Source organism: Cylas formicarius, unplaced genomic scaffold (genome assembly GCF_029955315.1).
Source record: "Cylas formicarius isolate icCylForm1 unplaced genomic scaffold, icCylForm1.1 PGA_scaffold_10__41_contigs__length_53128322, whole genome shotgun sequence".
Lineage (NCBI taxonomy): Eukaryota > Metazoa > Arthropoda > Insecta > Coleoptera > Brentidae > Cylas > Cylas formicarius.
The window spans coordinates 19,659,913-19,679,692 of record NW_026844214.1 but is presented as its reverse complement, the minus strand read 5'-3'; the positions used below and the strand labels follow the sequence as shown (position 1 = coordinate 19,679,692).

General features: G+C 32.1%; 1 protein-coding gene across 7 annotated transcripts in view; it reads right to left on the bottom strand.

The window, feature by feature from the left end:
- LOC132708420 (homeobox protein prospero) overlaps positions 1-19,780 on the bottom strand; it is a 125,175-nt gene that overhangs the window by 3,676 nt on the left and 101,719 nt on the right. For 5 of the 7 annotated variants that reach the window (XM_060680755.1, XM_060680758.1, XM_060680761.1 and 2 more), the window contains 3 exons: positions 19,297-19,578; positions 14,552-14,803; positions 12,214-12,398 (listed from right to left, as the gene is read on the bottom strand). In XM_060680755.1, coding sequence (XP_060536738.1) covers positions 12,214-12,398; positions 14,552-14,803; positions 19,297-19,578 — 719 coding nt within the window. The remainder of the gene's footprint in view (positions 1-12,213; positions 12,399-14,551; positions 14,804-19,296; positions 19,579-19,780) is intronic. The other 2 variants (XM_060680759.1, XM_060680760.1) reach the window with 1 other exon arrangement.

Below are 19,780 nucleotides of genomic sequence, written 5' to 3'. Positions count from 1 at the left end.
CATAAATATTAGTCGCCAACTTGTTCAATTTAAATAAAATGCTTTTTATATTAGTAGGTTTTCCAATATATCTGCGCCCTGCCGTCTAATGTTGGTCAGATTTTATATGAAATTGTTTATAATTAAAAAAAAACTTTGCCATGTAGAAAAAACGTTGCATTTCTGAGAAATTGCATGAATTTAGTAGTATCTACGAAAACTTTTCAAATTTTATTTTTTATAAATATATTAATAAAAAATACTAATGCAAATATGTTTAAAACATCAAAGTAAAAATATGATTGCCCGCTTACCTAGTTATGTTAACAGCTGCCTAAACTAGGAGTTCATTGTTGAAAATTTGTTAATTAACAAAATAAATGGTAAACGGTAACCTATGTAACCAAATTAAACTTAAAAAATTAAATTTAACTTTCTTAAAGCTGCAAATAAAACACTTTTTTTTATATTCAGATTCAGATTTGTACATGACGTCGGATAGGATTGCTGTTGCCTTGCCTATATTTTAGTTTTTATATAAAGATTTAACAAATTAAATAAACAAACATATACGTAAATATTTAATCACGTCGTACTAACCAATAATGAAATATATGAATAAGGGACGATTAAAAATCCGTTCGACCCATAATCGATCGAGTGCGGTGCCTCTCGGAGTGACCGGAAGCAATTTACCAGGGTACACCTTCGTCCCGCCCCTTTCCGCCGCCGAAATCGCAGTCCGAACGGTCTCTTCCTCACAAATTATTATCCTGATTAATTACCTTAATTGGTGCATTCTGATTAATACTGATTGATAGTTAATTATTAAGCCTTACATCAGCGGGGAAGGGGTATATGCGGCTAGAAGTGGCACACAGGGAGGCGATATCTTGACGAGAATCTAGGGTTTTCATAACGATCAGATAAAGTGGCGTTGAAGCGTTAAAAGCATACGAAAAACGTAATTAGCATGCAGCGTTCCTGGGCCGAACTTGATTTATCCGTTAATTAAATAGAACAAAAATTTTCTGCAGATTACAACTATACTATTTACTCAAATTTACTTCAAATCATTGTTCATCCTTTCAAAATCTTAAGCACCAAGATAGCAATATACGTAAAGATCTGGAACCGTATTCCCCATTTTTCACATATTCTAACTGTACGTTTTAGTTGCTTTTGTACCTTATATACAATTAGTTTAATAATAATACAACGATGGAGGAGCAAAAACCAATGGTAGAGGTTTGTCCAATTCTTGTTATGCAGAAGATATGCCTGCGAATCAGCACGAAGATGTTTTACATTTAATTCGTTGAGGGTAAGAAATCAAAACTCCGGTGGTTGACGATAATTGTGATTTTTGGAAGTTTGAAATTCGAAAAACTTGTAAAGTTCAATACCTCCCTAGAAGTGCTTAAGGAATTCGATTTGTCAATGACCTAGTCTTCGGTTTTCTATTATGCTTATGATATTTTGGTTATTGATAAGTGTCAGCAATGAGGAAGAGCATATCCAAAATTTTAAGAAACGATATTCCGGTGAATTTTTCGTTCATTACAACGGTGGGACAAATAGTGCAGGGGACATCATAGGACGAGGATCATCTCTCTGATGGACCAAATTAATCTTACATCCAGCAGGCATGCCTCGGATAGAAAAATGTAAAGAAACATCATTGAACTTTTATTATTAGCTTGGGATTATCTGCCATTGCGTGCACTGAGATGCGATGACACATATATGATATGTGAATGCTCTTCCCTGCTGATTAAAGAATTAGGCCTACATAATTTGTAACGATTTATGGGTAAACAACACTCGCTAGTAATTTTCCAACCCACCCATTATTCAAAAAACTAATTTGGTGGATTTGTGCTAGGTAGTTAATGAACATGTCATAAAGATCACCCAGATTAGATAAAATCAGAAATTATAAAATAGCCAGCTGAACATAGAAAACTTAGTATCATCAAATAGTTTGACAGCAATCATGTTTTTTCTTTGGGAAGTGTTTGTCGACTCAAAAACTACACAGGATTTCAAACAACACATTAATGTTCTGGTAACAAAAACTAACCAATACGAATGGTAGATATAAATAGTACTCATCCAGGCCCACTTGTATTTAATGTTAAAATTGATAAAGCAAAAGGATTACTATAAATTTAAGTAAGTATATTTTAATTATATTTAATCGTATTTCGTTTTAACACTATAGAATTGCTACGAAATATAGTTTACACGAATAACATGAATACCAAAGACACCATTGTGTTACCGAAAACACAGCTGACTCATAGACAAGCATTACTATTACATTTCTATATCATCTTCGTTGTGAAAACATTTTTGATATATTTAATTTTGTGTCGTTGCGCTAAGTTGACATATTTTAGATATTCTAACGAACAGTATTTGGAAAGTTTGAATTTCTTTGACCCCTTGACAGTTCAAGCCCGCATACGTAAGGAAATTGTATTGAAAGATCACGTAAATAACGGATTGCCACCTGCTTTTTCAGGTCGATAACGCAACACAAGTTTTCTGTATTCTGCATGTCGCAAAGTGCGATATGCCTGCAAATGGTAGCAAGGGGCCTCAATAAGTATGAACAACGAGCGTAATTAAAATTGAAATGCTTTAACTAAATTGTCCCCTTTGTCAGAATCTTTCGGTGTCTTGTTATAATTTATCTCAGGAAATAAGCTAAGGGCTATAAGTTTTTGCCTACACACCCTGTAAATTATTTAAAAAATATAAAGTTCTTAGCCTCGGACGCCTGCTTTACTTACCTCAAGACTTTTTTAATCGGATAAGTAGTTTTCGAAAAAAATATTTTTTTTAAACCTCAAATAACATGAAGAGAATCGCACTCCGTGTATGATATGCGAAAACCGCCATAAAATTCGATTTTTAATTTTTTGTGAATAACAGGTACACCCTGCAAAATATAGAAAAAACTTCTGTGGGACTTATAGCCCTGGATCTCCCAGGGTCTTCAGGTTCAGGATTTCTTTGATCAGACCGGCTTAGTGCCAACTGACGCTTTGGTTAGCTTTAGTTAATCATTAAATAATCTCCTAATAGGTTCCGTCAGGGGAGCACCAAATTTGCAATTTGATGAATTGAAATTTCGGACCTTTAAAATAAAAAAAATATTGATCCGAAGGCGCATAATTCCTTACACGTAGAACGGCGGTCCCATAGCACCAATCGCAACTAAAAAATAAAATGTTTATGCCATCATACACACTTTCAAAAAATTCGATTTAATCGATCGATTTTTAAAAAGTAATAATTTACTCAACCGCATGGGTCGTTATCGAAAATGATCGATTAGGCAACCGATTTTCATTCTAATGTGTGAACAGATGTTTAGCTTCGCACAGTGCCTATTATTTCGACGGTAAACTTCGTTAAAGACGTGTGCCTCGATCTTAAGGAAGTATCAGTGGCGTTCCATTCGGTAAGTATTAGCTGGAGAGTTTTTGGTTAGCTCATTTTCATAACTATGTTTCAAAATCAGTTACATATTACGCAGGCTCATGAGTACAGATAATATCTATTTCGCAAAATCTAAGAAATCGTACCAGACTTTATCGAAAAGCATTTATTTTTTTAAATGAGATCTTGGTGTTTTGCTAAATAATTCTATTCGAGAGAATGGGAGAAAAATAAAACTACCCAAAATCTATACTTTAAAAAACTCCTGCTGAAACTTCACTTAGGAGATTTTAGTGGTTATGTGTATGCCCCACAGATTACGGGATTCGTATAAAACTAAACTCTCATTTTTATTGGACTACAAAATGGTATTTTTTTGTATACTATTTAATTTTGTGTATTTGATTTTTAAACGTTTGCGAGTTCAGAAGCCGCCATGATAAAAAAAATCGCACTTCGCTGTAAAGTTTAAGGAACAAAATTATATACTTCAGATACAATCCAGATAATAAATTTTAAAATGAATTTTTGGACTAATGATTTTAAAAATTAATTTTAATATAATATACAATAATAAAAAAAAAGTATATTATGCAACAGGTTTCATAAAATTCTCACTTATTTGTCATTTGTCCAAAGCAAGAAGTCATAAACGTCAAAAGCCGATGGATAAAATCTCGTGATTAAAGACTCGCAAATTTGGGTAAAGAAGCTGACGGCTTAAATTGGCACTTTTCGCGCAGTTGTTCTATGCGCAATTGGGTATTTGAGGATAGGGAATAGAAAAACTATGCTTTGCATCTCAGGTCTAAGAGGACTTGAAACTACATGGTATTTGAAGTTTTGCAATCGGATAACATTAATAAAAAATATTAGCTTCTAAAAGAATCCAAAACTTCAGTTGCACTTCGCGGCACTTCTTTCACAGTAATGAATTACCGGAGAATCCATCCCACTTTGAAGCACGAAAAACCAGAAACTCCGAATTAACTGCAGATAAAGTTTCCGCAATAAACTACCCACCGAGAAAATTTTAATAATTATAATTTTGTTTAAAAACGACGATGGAAATAATTTTCATTTAGCGTCTCTCATCCGTTCTTTACGGTACCGTACGTGAGAACAAACTAAAATACATCTTCCCCTGTAACACATTCAATCCGACCTTTTTTTTAATTAACAATGACTAATTAGCGTTAACCAACTTCAAGTAACAATTATTCTAGAAAGAACTTACAATGCCAAATCGCGAGCTTTGTTCCGTTCAAGCTCTTCGAGGTATGACGATCTTTCTGCCTGGTTCAAAAAGAAAGTTTTCAATTTTAATTTGCAAATGTATTGTATCCCGGAGGCACGTCGTTGTCGGTTTGAAAAACGGCGCGGAGAAAAATAAGATAATGGTAATATTATACCTCTCTTTTATCAGTTAAGAAGGGACGAGCGGCATTATTTTACTAATTCCCGTTTTATTGTTTTTGACGCAAATATAAGATTTATTTTTATTTTCATTTGATATCTTATAGTTCATGGATAAGTAGGCAATTAAAAGTTCTTTCTTAACGAATTTTACCTTTCGAGAGTCATTTGGGATATTATGATATTGCCCATTTGGTTAACAGCTCTGTTCGTAATTATTGGCATCTAATTTTCAAATTTATTGCTTGTTGTTTTAAGTTGTTAAGATGTCAATTTCTTGTAGAGCAGTAAATGTAAATCAGTTTGTTACATAAATTTTATCAAAATGTTGATAATTTTTATTGTTGAATTTGATTTACAGATTTTTAACGTTTGAACCCGTTTCCTGTCATTTTTATATAAATCCAAGATGATGTATTTAGCGCGTGAAATGCAGCTTTGGTGATCGAGAACCCAGTTTCAGTAGTGATTAGCACGAGTTACAAAGAAAATTTTTTCTACAAACGTAAAGATGTGTTTAGTTTAATATAAAAAATTGTGTAGAACTGGAACAAAACGTCTTCTCAAATCAAATGATCACCGTAACTATGAAATTATATGGCAGTTAATGATAAATTATCCTCAAAAATTTAGAAATAAATTACATAGTTAATAAGGAAACCAATTACAAGAATCTAGCAAAGTTTAATCAACGAAATTGTTCAAACAACCACATAAGCAACGTCCGACTTAGTACCATCCAAGTCCCGTACACGATATGAACAAAAATATTTGAAAAATAACAATAAACATTTGTCAATATGGTTTAATAGCATACTTATCACCATCATGAAGAAAAAATCTATACGATATAAAGCAAACAAATCAGATAAAATGGATAACGATAAATTTTTAGTAGAAGCACCAGATGAACACCTTTTAATAACCAAAAGTTTTGTTCATTATGTGCTATACTGGAGCATGTCGACGAGAAGAAATGACTAATATATTATTTGATGACAGGCTAAGCTTTTGGTTATTTTATATTTATAATTAAGAGGTCGCATAAACAAATAATTTTGAAAGGCCTTGCTTACAAATAAATAATGCTAATAGTATGTTTAAAATACAATATTAAAAACTAATGTTTATATTTTTAACCAAACACTAATTTCAGATGGTTAGAAAATGCTAAAAATTGTTAATAAATTTCTCGACACTGAGCTGGTTTTTAAACAATAATCCTGGAGACTAGCATTTTACTGGATGAGTAAGCAAATTCCAGGACAAATCGTAGGTGAGTGCTGGAAGACTGCCTCCTGTTATATGTATCCAATAACTGACATTGAAAAGGTAAAAATCACTAAACGAGGTAAACTTACTTTTCGTTCAACTCGTTTTATTAGATGATTTTAAAGTAAAATATAATTTTTAATGACGAAATTCAAACATCCTGAATTAGATCGTTGGGTTTATATTCTGAATTGGTTCCGTGAAAATCTTCTTTTTTGAGTTCACTCTTTATGGTTGTGTTTGTATATTAATTCGTGTATTAAAGTTAAATTTACCAACGAATTATATGATAAATGTTATTTTCGTTTTCATATGATTTCACTCTGTAAATGGATTCTCTGCCTTCAAGAGACTAATATTTCATGAATACAAAGTCGATCAATAAAATGTGTGAGTATGAACAAATAAATTAAAAATTTATTTGCCAAATTTGTTGAAAAAATTACACCATTCGGCCACAATATAATGTCGAAAGGAAACCTTAAATTTGCGTATACACATTGCAAATTGAGGGAATCAAAATTATGAGGAAAACGAATGGCGACTGTTCTTTTGCCCGCAATGTACGTTTCATCAAACAAAGCGTCCTGTTTTTTCATTTGCTCGTTGTCGTGTGGCTGGTTCGTTATTTTCTTTTTTTAAATCAAAACTACCGGAAAAGCTATATATGGCATCCACATGTGTGTACACCTAGTGTGCGCGTCGTCCTTTAAAAATCATCGTCGACGGCAAAATAAACTTTTTCATTCGAGGTCAAGAAATAGCTTTTGAAACACAAAATTACCACGTACCTATGCCCGAATTTCCTCTAATCCCCATGCGAACCCCTAATTACTGCATCGAAGTATTATTTTATGCACTTTCATAAAACGTAAAAATTTCACCCTCGCTGACGACCGCCTCCTGCTCAATTAAAAAATAACTTAATTAAGGTCTTGAGACTAATTAGCGATGTAGGCATTTTTCTTTGCATCGATTCGTTCTCTCTCCTGCGTGGCGCTTTTCTACGTCTCCCTCTCTAGCTCATTAAATTTTACATACTTTAAATTAGTCTTTCGACTAATGCGGTTATTGTTGTGGTTTCTGCGATAAAAATACCTACGATTATATAAGAGGTCGGTCTTATGCGCGTATTTTTAAGCCCGCATGGTAATTAAATATCGTACCTGTTTTATTTATTAATCGTAGAAGGATACACCTACTAACGAAAATAGGCTTAATTAATTAATAATTACAAATTATATATATCTTAATATCGTATGCAAAACCCTCAGTAGCAGGAGGATTAATACGAAAAGTATTTTATTTTATTGTCAGTTCCATTTAAGTATTTTAATGTTAATGTTCTGAAGAAGTACCTAATTAATTCAAAATCCACATTAACTGAAAAAAAAAGTTTTTGAACTTCATTTGATGATCCTTCCCTTACAAAGTACTAAAATGATAGAGCATGACACAACTCACCAGTTAAAGTCTCAAAAATTATGGGCATAATAAGTATTGATTTTTATTAATTTTTCAGGACTTGACCTGTAAATTGTTTGACTCTTTATTATAATTTTGTGGAATCCGGTCTTTTGAAGTATAAGCGATTTGTTCAATTTTAATTTAAATTTTCTGCTGAAAGTGTTGTTTAAAACTGAATACCCACTAAAAAAGAATACAAAATAAATTTCTGACTTGTACAGTTTACGAATACTAAATTTATTTAAATAATAATGATAAAAAAGTGCCTTTATTTTTTACGCCCATATTTACAAAATATAGTAATGGAAGGACAAACGTAAACATACGATCTTCCACATAACCATCATATTAAGACATCAACATAATAAGATATATTTCAACAAAAGTTGTATTTTAATTAGTAGGTGCAACCATGGAAATACAGAAGGACAATATTATTACATAGAAAGTGAAAAAACTAGAATCAAGGAAATATAAACAGAGAAAAAACAACAACTCAGCTACACTGTGAAAATATTTAACTCAAATCAAACCTTATATGATTATGTAGTTCTTATTTAAAACTAAATATTTTTGGAGCTTTTTTGATACTAATAGGGATTTTGTTAAACACTTTAGCGCCATTGTAGCTAAAAAAACTCTATATTTAGGTACTGTTTTTTAGTCAGAAATTTGTCCTCAATTTCTTATAATGCCATTTTTCTTTGACGGTTTTTCTTTGGATCCTACGGAGGCGTCCCTTTATTTGCATTACCCTAAAAACTATCATCAATTGTAAAATCCTAAGTGTTAGACATTTTAAATTTAAAATTTTCCATATTTCAAATTTTGAAGTAAGAAAATCTCGATCGTCGTTTGTTTCTTGTGTGGTTAAAAATTAACATCTGTGAATTTAGAACTGATTATTGAAATTTTATAACAGATTCTTTTTCGAACGATTAGTTACTTGCAAATTTGTGAAAACATTATAAGGATTCTGATTTTTAAATAGCTGAGAGAAATTAAACGCCCTCCTACGCCACTGTAGCGCAAGTTTCAAAAAGGCGGTAAAGTCCGTTATAAGACGCGTGCCCCCCGATCTTAAGACGCCGCGAGAATCATCTTTTAACGAGGGTCTGAGAAAAGCAAACGGAAAAGGGAGGGTAAATCAAAAAGCAGCTGCCAACCTCTTTTGTCCTGGCGTAACGTCTTTTACCTTTTTAAGAAGTGCAGTTGTGACTTACCTGTGGGAACTTTATGCCGATTCACTTTTACAATCTTTCCCTTAAGAAACGCGAGGGGTCCTTTGCCCTAACCCATGCTGGTTTCAAACGCGTTACGAGTTTTTGTCCGACTAGCTTAAATACCAATGCCTCTTGGGATATGGGAAAGGATTTTCATTTTCAACTTATAACGATACTATAAGCTATAAAATTTCCTATTTTCCTGTGAGCAGAATATGATTTTTTTATTTCAATTGCCATACAATGTGTTTAAATCTGGTCTGTAAATTTTTACAAGATCTCCTTTTTAATGGCCGGCTTTATCGAAATGAGTTTGTACATACATTTTGATAATCAAGTCCTCACGATCTCCTTATCCAAATTTCATAATTTTATCATCCCTTTCCATAAATTCTCAAGATCAAGTTTTTCAAGTTTTATTTTTAATTCGAATATCTCGTTTGGCAATAGAAAAAAATAACGAAGAATTAGAGAACAACCACTCCAATATTTTTTAATGAAAGTTGCACTGAACCTCCTGAACTTAGTGTGTTTCAGTTTAGCTCTGAAGAAGCCAACAGAACGATTGGCGAAACGTCAGCAAGTTTGATTTATAAACAACCAACGCAGGAGGAATCCAGATTTGTAAATAGTAACCATTCCAATAGTTCTCAACTTTGGCCATTGTCTTTCCTAAGCCAACGACTAGTGAAGCCCAATGTACTAAGACCTTTTTGAAAAGTAATTTAATCTTTTTTTTAATCTGACAGACGTCAATTTTTAAACTACTGGAACGGTGTTTAATTGCACCTTTCATAATTTCACCAAAGCAATATTTCAATTTAAAATGTATGTAACATTCTTCAGCCCTATATGACTGGATAAGATATTTCAAATTTAAATTATTTTTATTAAACAAATAACAATTGTTTATTGTTGAAAGGCCAATAGGAATATGCGGGTAACGTCCTACATGAAAACTACAAGTATCTATTTAGCAAAGGAATTTTTTAAAAATATTCTTGGTGTTCCAGGGAATGCAAGCGAGAATCTGTATTTTCAACAATTGATGCATCCAGCTTTTCCTAGAACATAGTTTATAATTCTTCTGCATATTAGGTGGTCTGATTAGATCAAAACCAATCAAGCAAAAATGACGAACCCTTATCTTACACAGACGCATATTTCGATCGCAAATGTCGACTATGCTCATATGTCTATATCTGCATCAACACTGTCTTAGAGATTAATCAATAATTCATTTAAAATAAGGCCTTTGAGATATAAAATATCTCCGTATTGCTATTGTGCTTCTAAACTAATTGATTATTGTTCTAGTATTATCACTTGAGCAACTAGTTAGCAACATAATACAATATACATAATACAATATAATACTCATCAAACAAATTATCACTTTTTTTGTATATTAATTTTTGCTGCGTACTCCCAGAGTCGCAAACAGTTTTTAATTAAATATGTCACTACTACCAATTTCTACAGTCTCCGAACATCATTTTCATGTGGCTCATTTTTCATGATTTAAAAAAAACTTAACCCCAAATTATTTAATGTTATGTAGACATAACTTGTGTAAAAAGCAGAGTCATCAATCAGATTTTTAAAAGTGACGAACGTCTTAATATGGTAGAAATCGTGCAATAATGACAAAATTTAAACTGTGTATAAAATACATTCTAACTTTGAAGTTTTATTTTGTGGGTAGATCTTTTATCTTTAATCATTGGGAAAGAGGTTGGATTACGCGCCAGTAAAAATAACAGTTTTCTGCTAAAGGGGTATTTAAGTGTTATATCGAAACGCTTACAGGTAATATATCGAACAGATGGACCTATGCAGATAAGATAAGGAAATCAATAATGGTATAGGTGTTTCATGATATTGCCCTATGTAGGTTATTAAGGGAAAGAATACATTAAGTCATGTGCTTAGCGGTTTATCAGGTAGATTTATCAGAGGCAACTAATCACGTTTTTTTTAGTAAACGTAACAGGAAAGGATCTTTGTTTAATTTAAGCATATATTAAGCCTAAAACCGAAATTTTTCTTCCGATTGAAATACGTTTATTGTATCAGTGATATTATGATAGTTCTGAATAAATGAATAAAGTTTGAACAATAAAGTTATATAAGATCATTCACGACAGTTGACAGATTACACCTTTATTGAAAACGAGACCTAACAGGGAAGTATATTATTGCATTTTCCGCTCTATCAACCTTTTCTGGTTGCTTTTGTAAAATATCTTTAGCGGTTTGAACTCGTAGAAAGCTGACTTTTTGACATACTTGACGAAGAAGTATTTGTTTTGGGTTAAAATATTTATCCTGTGTTGTGCAAAAATTTAAAGTCATATGTTATATTCTATGCCAAGATGGTTAAGATTTGAAAGTAAAAGCAAGTTTCTATTTTTTTTTTTTAAATCATTTTTAACTTAACTAAAATTCTGCAGAATACTCGTAGATACCTTTTTGGTCCTTCTTATCTTATTGGTGCTTCTGCTTATCTTTCTGGAGCTTCTGCAATACAATTACCAACTCGTTGGTTAGTTTTAGGTTATCTAAAAATGCAATAATCATTCGGGCTTCCCAAAATTCTAAATCATAGATCGAAGAATTCGAAGAGCTCCTTCGTTCTTTCCCAAGACCAACAGAAAAGTTACTTTTATAACGGCTGAATGAAGAATGAGGATGGTTACCTACGGCGAGTAAATATATCAGAATCATCCGAATCGTAATTATTTTGATAGAGGAATGTAAAAGGATTTTTTTTTCTTCGTTCAATTGTATATGGTGTTCCATTCACAAAACAAGCATTTTAATGTTTTTATTTCTAACGGTAAGTATAATCGAAAGTTTTATTAAATGGTCTTGCGCACGGGGCAAATCTCTTGACACAAAACTACCACATGTACTTTGGTAAACTACGTCCAATATTTCGGCTTTTAAATGTTACTGTAATAAATATTTTTTTATTGAAGTTAAACTATATTTAAAAGGATATATCATATAAAAGTAAACAGAAATTAAAGGCAGAGAGTAAAATGCAATAATAAACAGATTATTCCATTTGAAATATGAGATATGGTATTTTAACAGTTTCAAAGAAGCGGCAACCTGTCTAGAACTCTTCTCAACACAATTCTGGCAATTATGGCTACAGTTTGCGCAAAAGTCAGCACTATTTGTTTTTTATTCTAAAGATTTTAGTAGTTACGCAATAAGATGTAGACATGTGACAGATAATACAAATTAACTTAGTAAACTGAAAAAATGACCAACAAGTAATAGGTCAAATGCTACTTGGGAATGTCAAAAGTTTCGGCCAATAATCATAAAATAAAAGAGATAGAAGTGACCACTATCGACATAATTACGATTTTCGCGATAAAGAAACACAACTCACCTAAAATTTGAGAACCACTTGACGAGCTGGGCAGTGTTATTCTTATTGAACTTGATGTCCGGAAAATACATCTTGAGAACCGCCGAGCTGGGATATCGTACCCAGAAGAACATCAGTTTCGCTTTCCTCAGGTGCATGGGTGTTAGTGTCGACGAGTGTGTATCAGTTAAGGAAATATTTGATTGCTAGAGGTGGAGAGAGAGAAAAAAAAACGCTTTTCATTGGTTCAAACATATCAATCAACGTTTCTAGCTCTTTAAGTCGCATTTATTTTAACGGAGTTATAAAAAATAATAAGAGGCAACGCGCGATATACGGCCGAGAAAATTATAGCTTCTACATGTGAACTTTTTTCTTTGTGTCGAACACGTGTTCGTAACCGGTGACATTCTCACATGACGTCTTAATATACTGTAAAAGTAAAAGAATTTTCCTTGATAATCACTACAATTTAGACATTGGATTACAGGAACTTGATCGGGACTCGCAGCATGTTCGAGCATAACGCTACATTATGCATTAAACGTTTTACTATGTAATTTAAAAGTTGTCTACTTATAACACAAGTAAGTTTATGTACGTTACGCTGTCAACAGGAGCGTTAAAAAACTTTTCTAACCTCAAAATTACGTGGCAATATCATATGAAATCCAATTCTGTTAATTCGTGCCTTTTGTTTTAATGTAAATAAAAATAAAAAATGTTACAGTATCAACATAAACATAAACCTATACCCAATTCCACAAAAAACTACGTTATAATATTAATACAATTTGGATCCCCGGTAACTTTTATATTTTTGACTCGATTTTGAAGATTAAATTTCTGAATAATTAATAATATTCGATTTATAAACATTATACGAGGAAAAACAAAATTGTATTTCCATCATCTAGGTTGCTATTAGTTGGTTGCGAAGAGAAATAGAAAAAAAAATAAACGCAATGTTTTATTTTATAATATATAACTTTAGAATTTTAAGTGACTTCCAAAAGCTGTTCACTACACAGTTTCTTAAACGTATACCAAAAAAAAAAAAAAAATACGAAACACATTTAAAACATTTCTGAAAATTTGTATTGAAAAAAGTTATTTTCTTTTTAGTTTTCAACAAATTAAAAAAAAAAATTTTCGTTAAGTTTGTTGTATTAAATAACTCGGACTAGCTGGGATGGTTTAATAAATTATTTTTATTCAAATTTTTCTCTGGTTTAAAAAAAATTTTGGCATGGAATTACAGAAACCATCAAATTTAATACGGTTTTAACATTTTGAAACCAAATGATGTTTGGTTTTGATTAGTTTTAGGTTTAAGATTTTATTACAATTCAGAGGAGTACCTTGAAAAAAAAAAGAAATAATAAATAAATAAAATTAATAAATGAAAAATGTTCCCATATGATGCGAACATTAGTGGTGACACTGTATAATATAAATAAAAACGTATCTCTTTAAGGCCTTTAAAAGCGTCTTTGATTACTCGAATGTAGAAATTGGTAAAAGTTTTAAAATCCCAAAAACGACTATTTTGAACTTTACTACTGGTTATTATTTCGTAATATTGTCGAAGATAGGCTAGTTATTTTAATACTTCATAATATGAATTGTCAATAATTACGCAATCTATTATTGGGAATACAAATTTAATTGGCGAAGTACAAGATCTTTAATAATTTTTAGTATTTATTTAGGCAAGAGACTCAGACTTAAAATGTTAGTGTAAAAAATATATTCTAATCAACTAATTTGATACGGAAAGCAATTCTAACAAATATTTTATACTGTACCAGATAGGAGGTAAAATTTCTACGGTTTCGTATTAAAGGTTTATTTATATTTGATTTCGATACACCGATACCTTACATAGAAAACTTAACCCCCAGTCAAAGGTCTTTTATGTAGGAATACTTATAAATCACAGAAAAAGATTAGGTTAAGCCACGACAGGAGAAATCTCATTTAACCACGCAAATTCTGTTTTGCCCCTTTACAGTTGAGTAATTCGCATTGTTTTCGGTGTTGGTGGTGTTCTTTGTTCCATCAGTGTTATAATTCTAAATTTAAGTGAGCTTAAACATTATTTTACTCGATCTTAGTTTAAATTTTCTATTGTACTTAGGACTTTAGTACTAGTAATTTAAAAATTTTGCTTTTTAATGTTTAGGATTTGAAGGTCTGTTGATTTGATTGATTGATACTGCGCTATTAACAAGTAAAGAATAAATGACGTTGTCCGCGGCCTATTAATTTTATATTCCCGATATACCGATTAATCCTTAACAGAAAATTTAAGTGCGACCAAACCAAAGAAATATCGTAAAATCGTTTTGATACATACACAGTAATTTTTGCATAAAAAGGATATAGTAGGCTGCATCCCGTCGTAGGATATGTCGCCGGAGTTGCAGTCCGAGTTCCTGTCCCCATTGTCCATGTTGATGCCCCCCGAAGGGGCGCGCATGTGACCATAGTCTGGGGAGCCGCCGTGTTGTGCGGCGGCCAGTAACGCGGGATGTAGCAACGTGGGGGGATGGTGAACGGGGGGTGATTCCCGTTCGATCTTGTGCATGCGAGGGGGTGATGAGGAAGCCTGCAACAAACATGTTTTCGTTAACACCCGTTTTCAGAACACACCGGAGACTAGTCGGAAAGTGCAAAAATGGATCCATTTAAAAGAGAGACATATTTTTCCTTAACCAAATGACCAATGAAACTTTAAAGAACGAAAACCTCCAGGTGTCAAGGACAATCAGGTGTTTGCCATCACGTGAGGATGCATGTGCAACCAGCCTAAGCATTTGAGAAGAAGTTACGTACTTGCATATAAAAAAAACATTTTTGGGCTTTAAAATTAAAATAATAAAGTAATTTTATTATATATTCGTTTACAGATATATCGGATATACGTATTTTTTGTTTGATATTACAATGTTTCTCAGTTTCAAAATATTTATAAAGAGATGAAATAGTAGATTATATTTAGCACCGGTTTACGTATACAGGGTAAACCAACGACATACTAGGAGTCCGACCGGGAATTTTTCGTAGATCTGTTATGGGAAAAAAATACCTGGTAGGGGCAATCCAGCTAAATTATTTTACGGCACATTTAGATATACCGAAAGTGGCTGTAAATTTTAAAACGGAACATCCTATATATTATTACCAATATATAATATAATATATTTGACCGTTTCTGTGGCAAACATGACGTTTGCAGACCGAACAACATCTGTAAATTTGTCCCATACGGAATCCCGTAAAACTTTACTCTATTAACTTACTCTGTAGAAAATGGTCTGATTAACAAATTTACTTAATAATTTCGATTATTAATAATACATAATGAAATTGAAACTTTATAATACCATCTTATTTAGAATTAAATATTAGAACTACTTTGGATATAGGTTGTATATTTCGAATATTTATAGTTTTCGACCACAGGCGGGACTAAAGCAGCGTAGAAAAACAAAAGTCTCATAGCTGTTGACAGCAGTAAGTATGCCGGCACGCTTAAATGATTATACGAAGAATGGAGAATCTCACAATGTTTCAGCCAGAACAAAAACGGAAACTACCACCTATTTACAAAACTTCTGGATTCCTCCAGCGTCAGTTTTTGCTCAGACGAACTTGCTGACGTTTCGCCAATCATCCTGTTGGCTTCTTCAGAAGTTTTGTAAAAAGTATTACAGTAGCCTGTGGAAGTTTCTTTGAAAAAAGAAACTACCACCCTCTGTAGTTGACAAGATTATAGATTTTCTTAAAAAATTGATTCGCTTAAAGCGGAAGCGAAAAAAATTTAAAACATTGCAAAGGAAAAATACTTATTCTAGGAAAGCATAGAAATAGAAAAATTCAAAAAAACCTAATTTGTCGTTGAACTTCAAGACAATTTTTCGTATTGAACAAGCGAGTGTTCATGGGTTACTTTTTTATTTGAATTCTTTTTCTTTTATTGAATTCTTCTTTGCTTATCATTGAAGTGTTATATGTCAGATTTTTTATTGTACCGAAAAATAAAAAAAATTAAGCACTGACCTGTCAGGAGTTCGGGTCTGCCAAGGAAAAGAACCATTGGTGGCGATAAACTATCCTCTGATAAAGTTGTATGTCTATGTTCTATGATTAGAATGGAATTAGGACAAAATATTTTTGAAAAAGAAACTAAACCACTTCTTGAATTATTTTCGAAATTCGCATAGGTACAACTTAGAGTAATGATCAGTTGTTTGCTTTTGTACGGCGCAGTATTTTCCGGTATCAAAATAAAATCCATTTTCACTCATAAAAATAATATATTTTTTGGACATAAAATTCATTTGTGATAGTTTTTGTTATTAAAGCAAATATTCATTCTGACAAATTATATTAAGTGTAATATTAAAGTCTGTTCATAGATATAATAAAGTGACTAACTGATACGAAGTAAGGAAAGAGCCGGGTAAGCTGCAAGAATGAAATATGGCCGAACAGGTCCGTACTTTGCTTAGAATTTAATTATATGGAGTTTTGTAAGATACTAAACAATATTTATTGATTTAGGTATACATTTATGTTTAGTTCTAAAATAAAATTACAAATTATTTTTATTACTTACTTAAATTACCTATAAGGCAGCGAAACTTTTTACTCTCTCTTTTCCCTATGTGATTACAAGAAAATACATCGCAAAAGTTTCTAAAGAATATGGACGGAAAATAAATATTTCTAGCGTTAGTCCTAACGGAATAAACTGATTGCAAAAAAGCAAAGTATGTACAAAATATAAAGTATGTGTATAAAATTAGAAAAAAATAAAAAAATATATTATCAAGAAAATAGAAGAAGTTATTCTTTAACGCCAAAGATCTAACTAAAAATGCAGATCTTAAATTTACAACTTCTATCTCGAAACCAAGGCAATATAGTAAAAATGTCTATATGGACTATGGTTTTCTATCAGCCCCAAATGGTTGTCGCGAAAAACCTGATCCACCTTATCTATATTTATCAGAGTTGTCAATACGTATCTTAAATAAAAAAATTCAAAAAAATACTAACGACTACATTATTTATAATAAGCAAATTAAAATGTCCAGTGAAATGCTTTTGTTCTTGTCAAGTTAATCACATTGTTCATTCAAAAAAAGACTATAGGTTGTTTTGAAAAATATCTAAGATTATGCAAGCAATGCCATTGAAACTAATTTCAACATTTCCGCGCCTCGTAAAAGTTATTTTGAGATATCTAAATTAATGTAATCGCGAATTCTCGTCAAATTTAACAAGTGGCATGAGGAACAAGAATGTATGGGAGAGCGTGTTCTTTTAAAATGATATCCATTGATCTATTCAAAAAAAAAGTTCATCCCACGAGCCTAACTAGAAGGTATAAATACCTGCTTGGCAAATGTGCGGTAAAACAGGTGTTTTATCACGGCTGACCGATATTTTAAAAAGACGGGATTTATTAGCTTCCATAAAATTCTCGTTCAAATCTGGGTGGTTGGACAATCACGTTTTTCTGTTATTCGAAAAATGTTTCCGGATATTCCGCTTAAAATGTCAGAGGAATTGAATGGAACTGGGTTAACCGACAAGTAAAATAAATAACTGGGGAAAATGCGAGAACGCGGTTTAAGATTCGACAAGGTTTTCTCAAATTGATTTAAAAGTGAGACGACAGTCTCGATCATTTTTTGTGAAACGTTCACTTTTTGCAGGATGATTTCTGTAAAGTACTGAAATTTCAACATTAATATTTTATTATTGCCACATTCAAAAACATTCAGCTGTAAAATTTTTAATTTGCTTCTTGTATGCAAAACAAGTTTAAACGCAAGTCGAAAAAACAAAAAAAAGTTACTATTAACGGAAATTATTCTTTAAAAAGTTAATTTTTTAGGTTCCTCGAATTTATAAGTTTTAAAAAACTAAGGACTCTTACTCTTTAACAATATTTTATAACGTATTTATATTGGAATTCCCAAAGACCATAAAATCATATTTTAAAGAAGTCGTTGCCATTTGATTTGTGAATTAATCGTTTTCCTTAAATCTAGCCAGTAAACACAATTTTTTTGGCCTATTTATGGAACTACTGCTTTGATTCACAGTCATATGTTAGATAGTGATTAAAACTTTAATTCTCTGGGTTTCATTTAGATGAGCCATATCCACTTTCTTTAATGATCGAAATGTAATTGTGACAATTTAAGGTATAAGCTACTTACCTGTTACTTTTAAAATTAAATTTCTGGTTTTTATTACTTTACTCATAAAAAGTAATAAAGAGTAATTATGCGTGACATCTGATAGATTTCGAAAATGGATTGAAAATAATGGTGTTCCCTTTAAAAAAGTGAACTTGTGTATTTTCTGTTTGCTGCATAAAATGCGCAAGAAAAAATGATGATGGACGTATGCGTTCGCTGTATATGTATATGGTTTTAAAAATAACTCTTTTCGTTTTTCTATTTTGTGTAATAATTTTGTATTTGAAATTGACATCCGTAATATGTTGTTAACACATAACAGATAATAGATACGAGGAAGCATGGTCTTTAGTAACATAAAATATCATACCCAAGAGCCTTAAGACGCTTCTGTACCACTTCAAAAATTGTAATATGCATATTTGAGGTCTTCTACTTAAAGAGTCTGAGATCATCCATCTTCTTTCTTTTAAAAAGAGATTTTTTTTTCTTCCAAAAATCATTATAGAAAAAATAATGAATTTTTTAAAATCTTTTTTAAAATATAACCGAAAATAATTTTGGAATTATTCACAGCAGGCAAAATTTAGATTAGCAGATTATTGGATAATCTTTATTTGTTGGATCAGGTGGATAATGGCAAAAAGTAAAATTGCAGACTAAAAGCTTACTCGGAAATTCATTAATATATAAATTAATTTTTCAGAATTTTTAGGCATAGCAAGCAAAATATTTCAATAACAAACCTTCAATTATTAATTTCTAAAATATTTCTTAAACGTGTAAGTGACGTTGCCCTTGGTAATAGGATATAATTGGGAAACTTATAAACTCAGACTAGGGTAATTGTCAGGTTTAGTTCGTTAATTGTAATGTATTTTACCTGCATTGCCATGTGATGGCCGTGGCTTGGTCCATGGAAGAAGGGGCTGTAGGGTGAGAAAACCTGCGACTCGTGCAGGCCGGGGTTGGGAATCGCCACCGATGTTGGTAGGGAAACCGGTAACATCGGCGGCGCTTGATGATATGGGGGAGGCCGGGGTGAAGTGCACGAAGAGGCTCCGCTTCCGGTTCCGGGCTCCATGGACGCGGGTGACATGCCCATGCCGCCGTCCTGGCCCAGGATGCGACTCACGGTTCGTGGCGTTATCCTTGTATCCGTCACCTTGAAAGCCGTAAAATCCTACGTTTATTTATAAAAAATGTTGGAAATCAGGACATTTTTTTAACCAAAACTAACAAAAACATTTAAAAACTGCTACGAGTAACATAGCTTATATAAAGACTTAGTTTGAGCTGATGTGCGTGGATGTTCTCATAACGAAATGTTTCAGGAAAGTTATAAGTAATATTTGCTATAACTATTT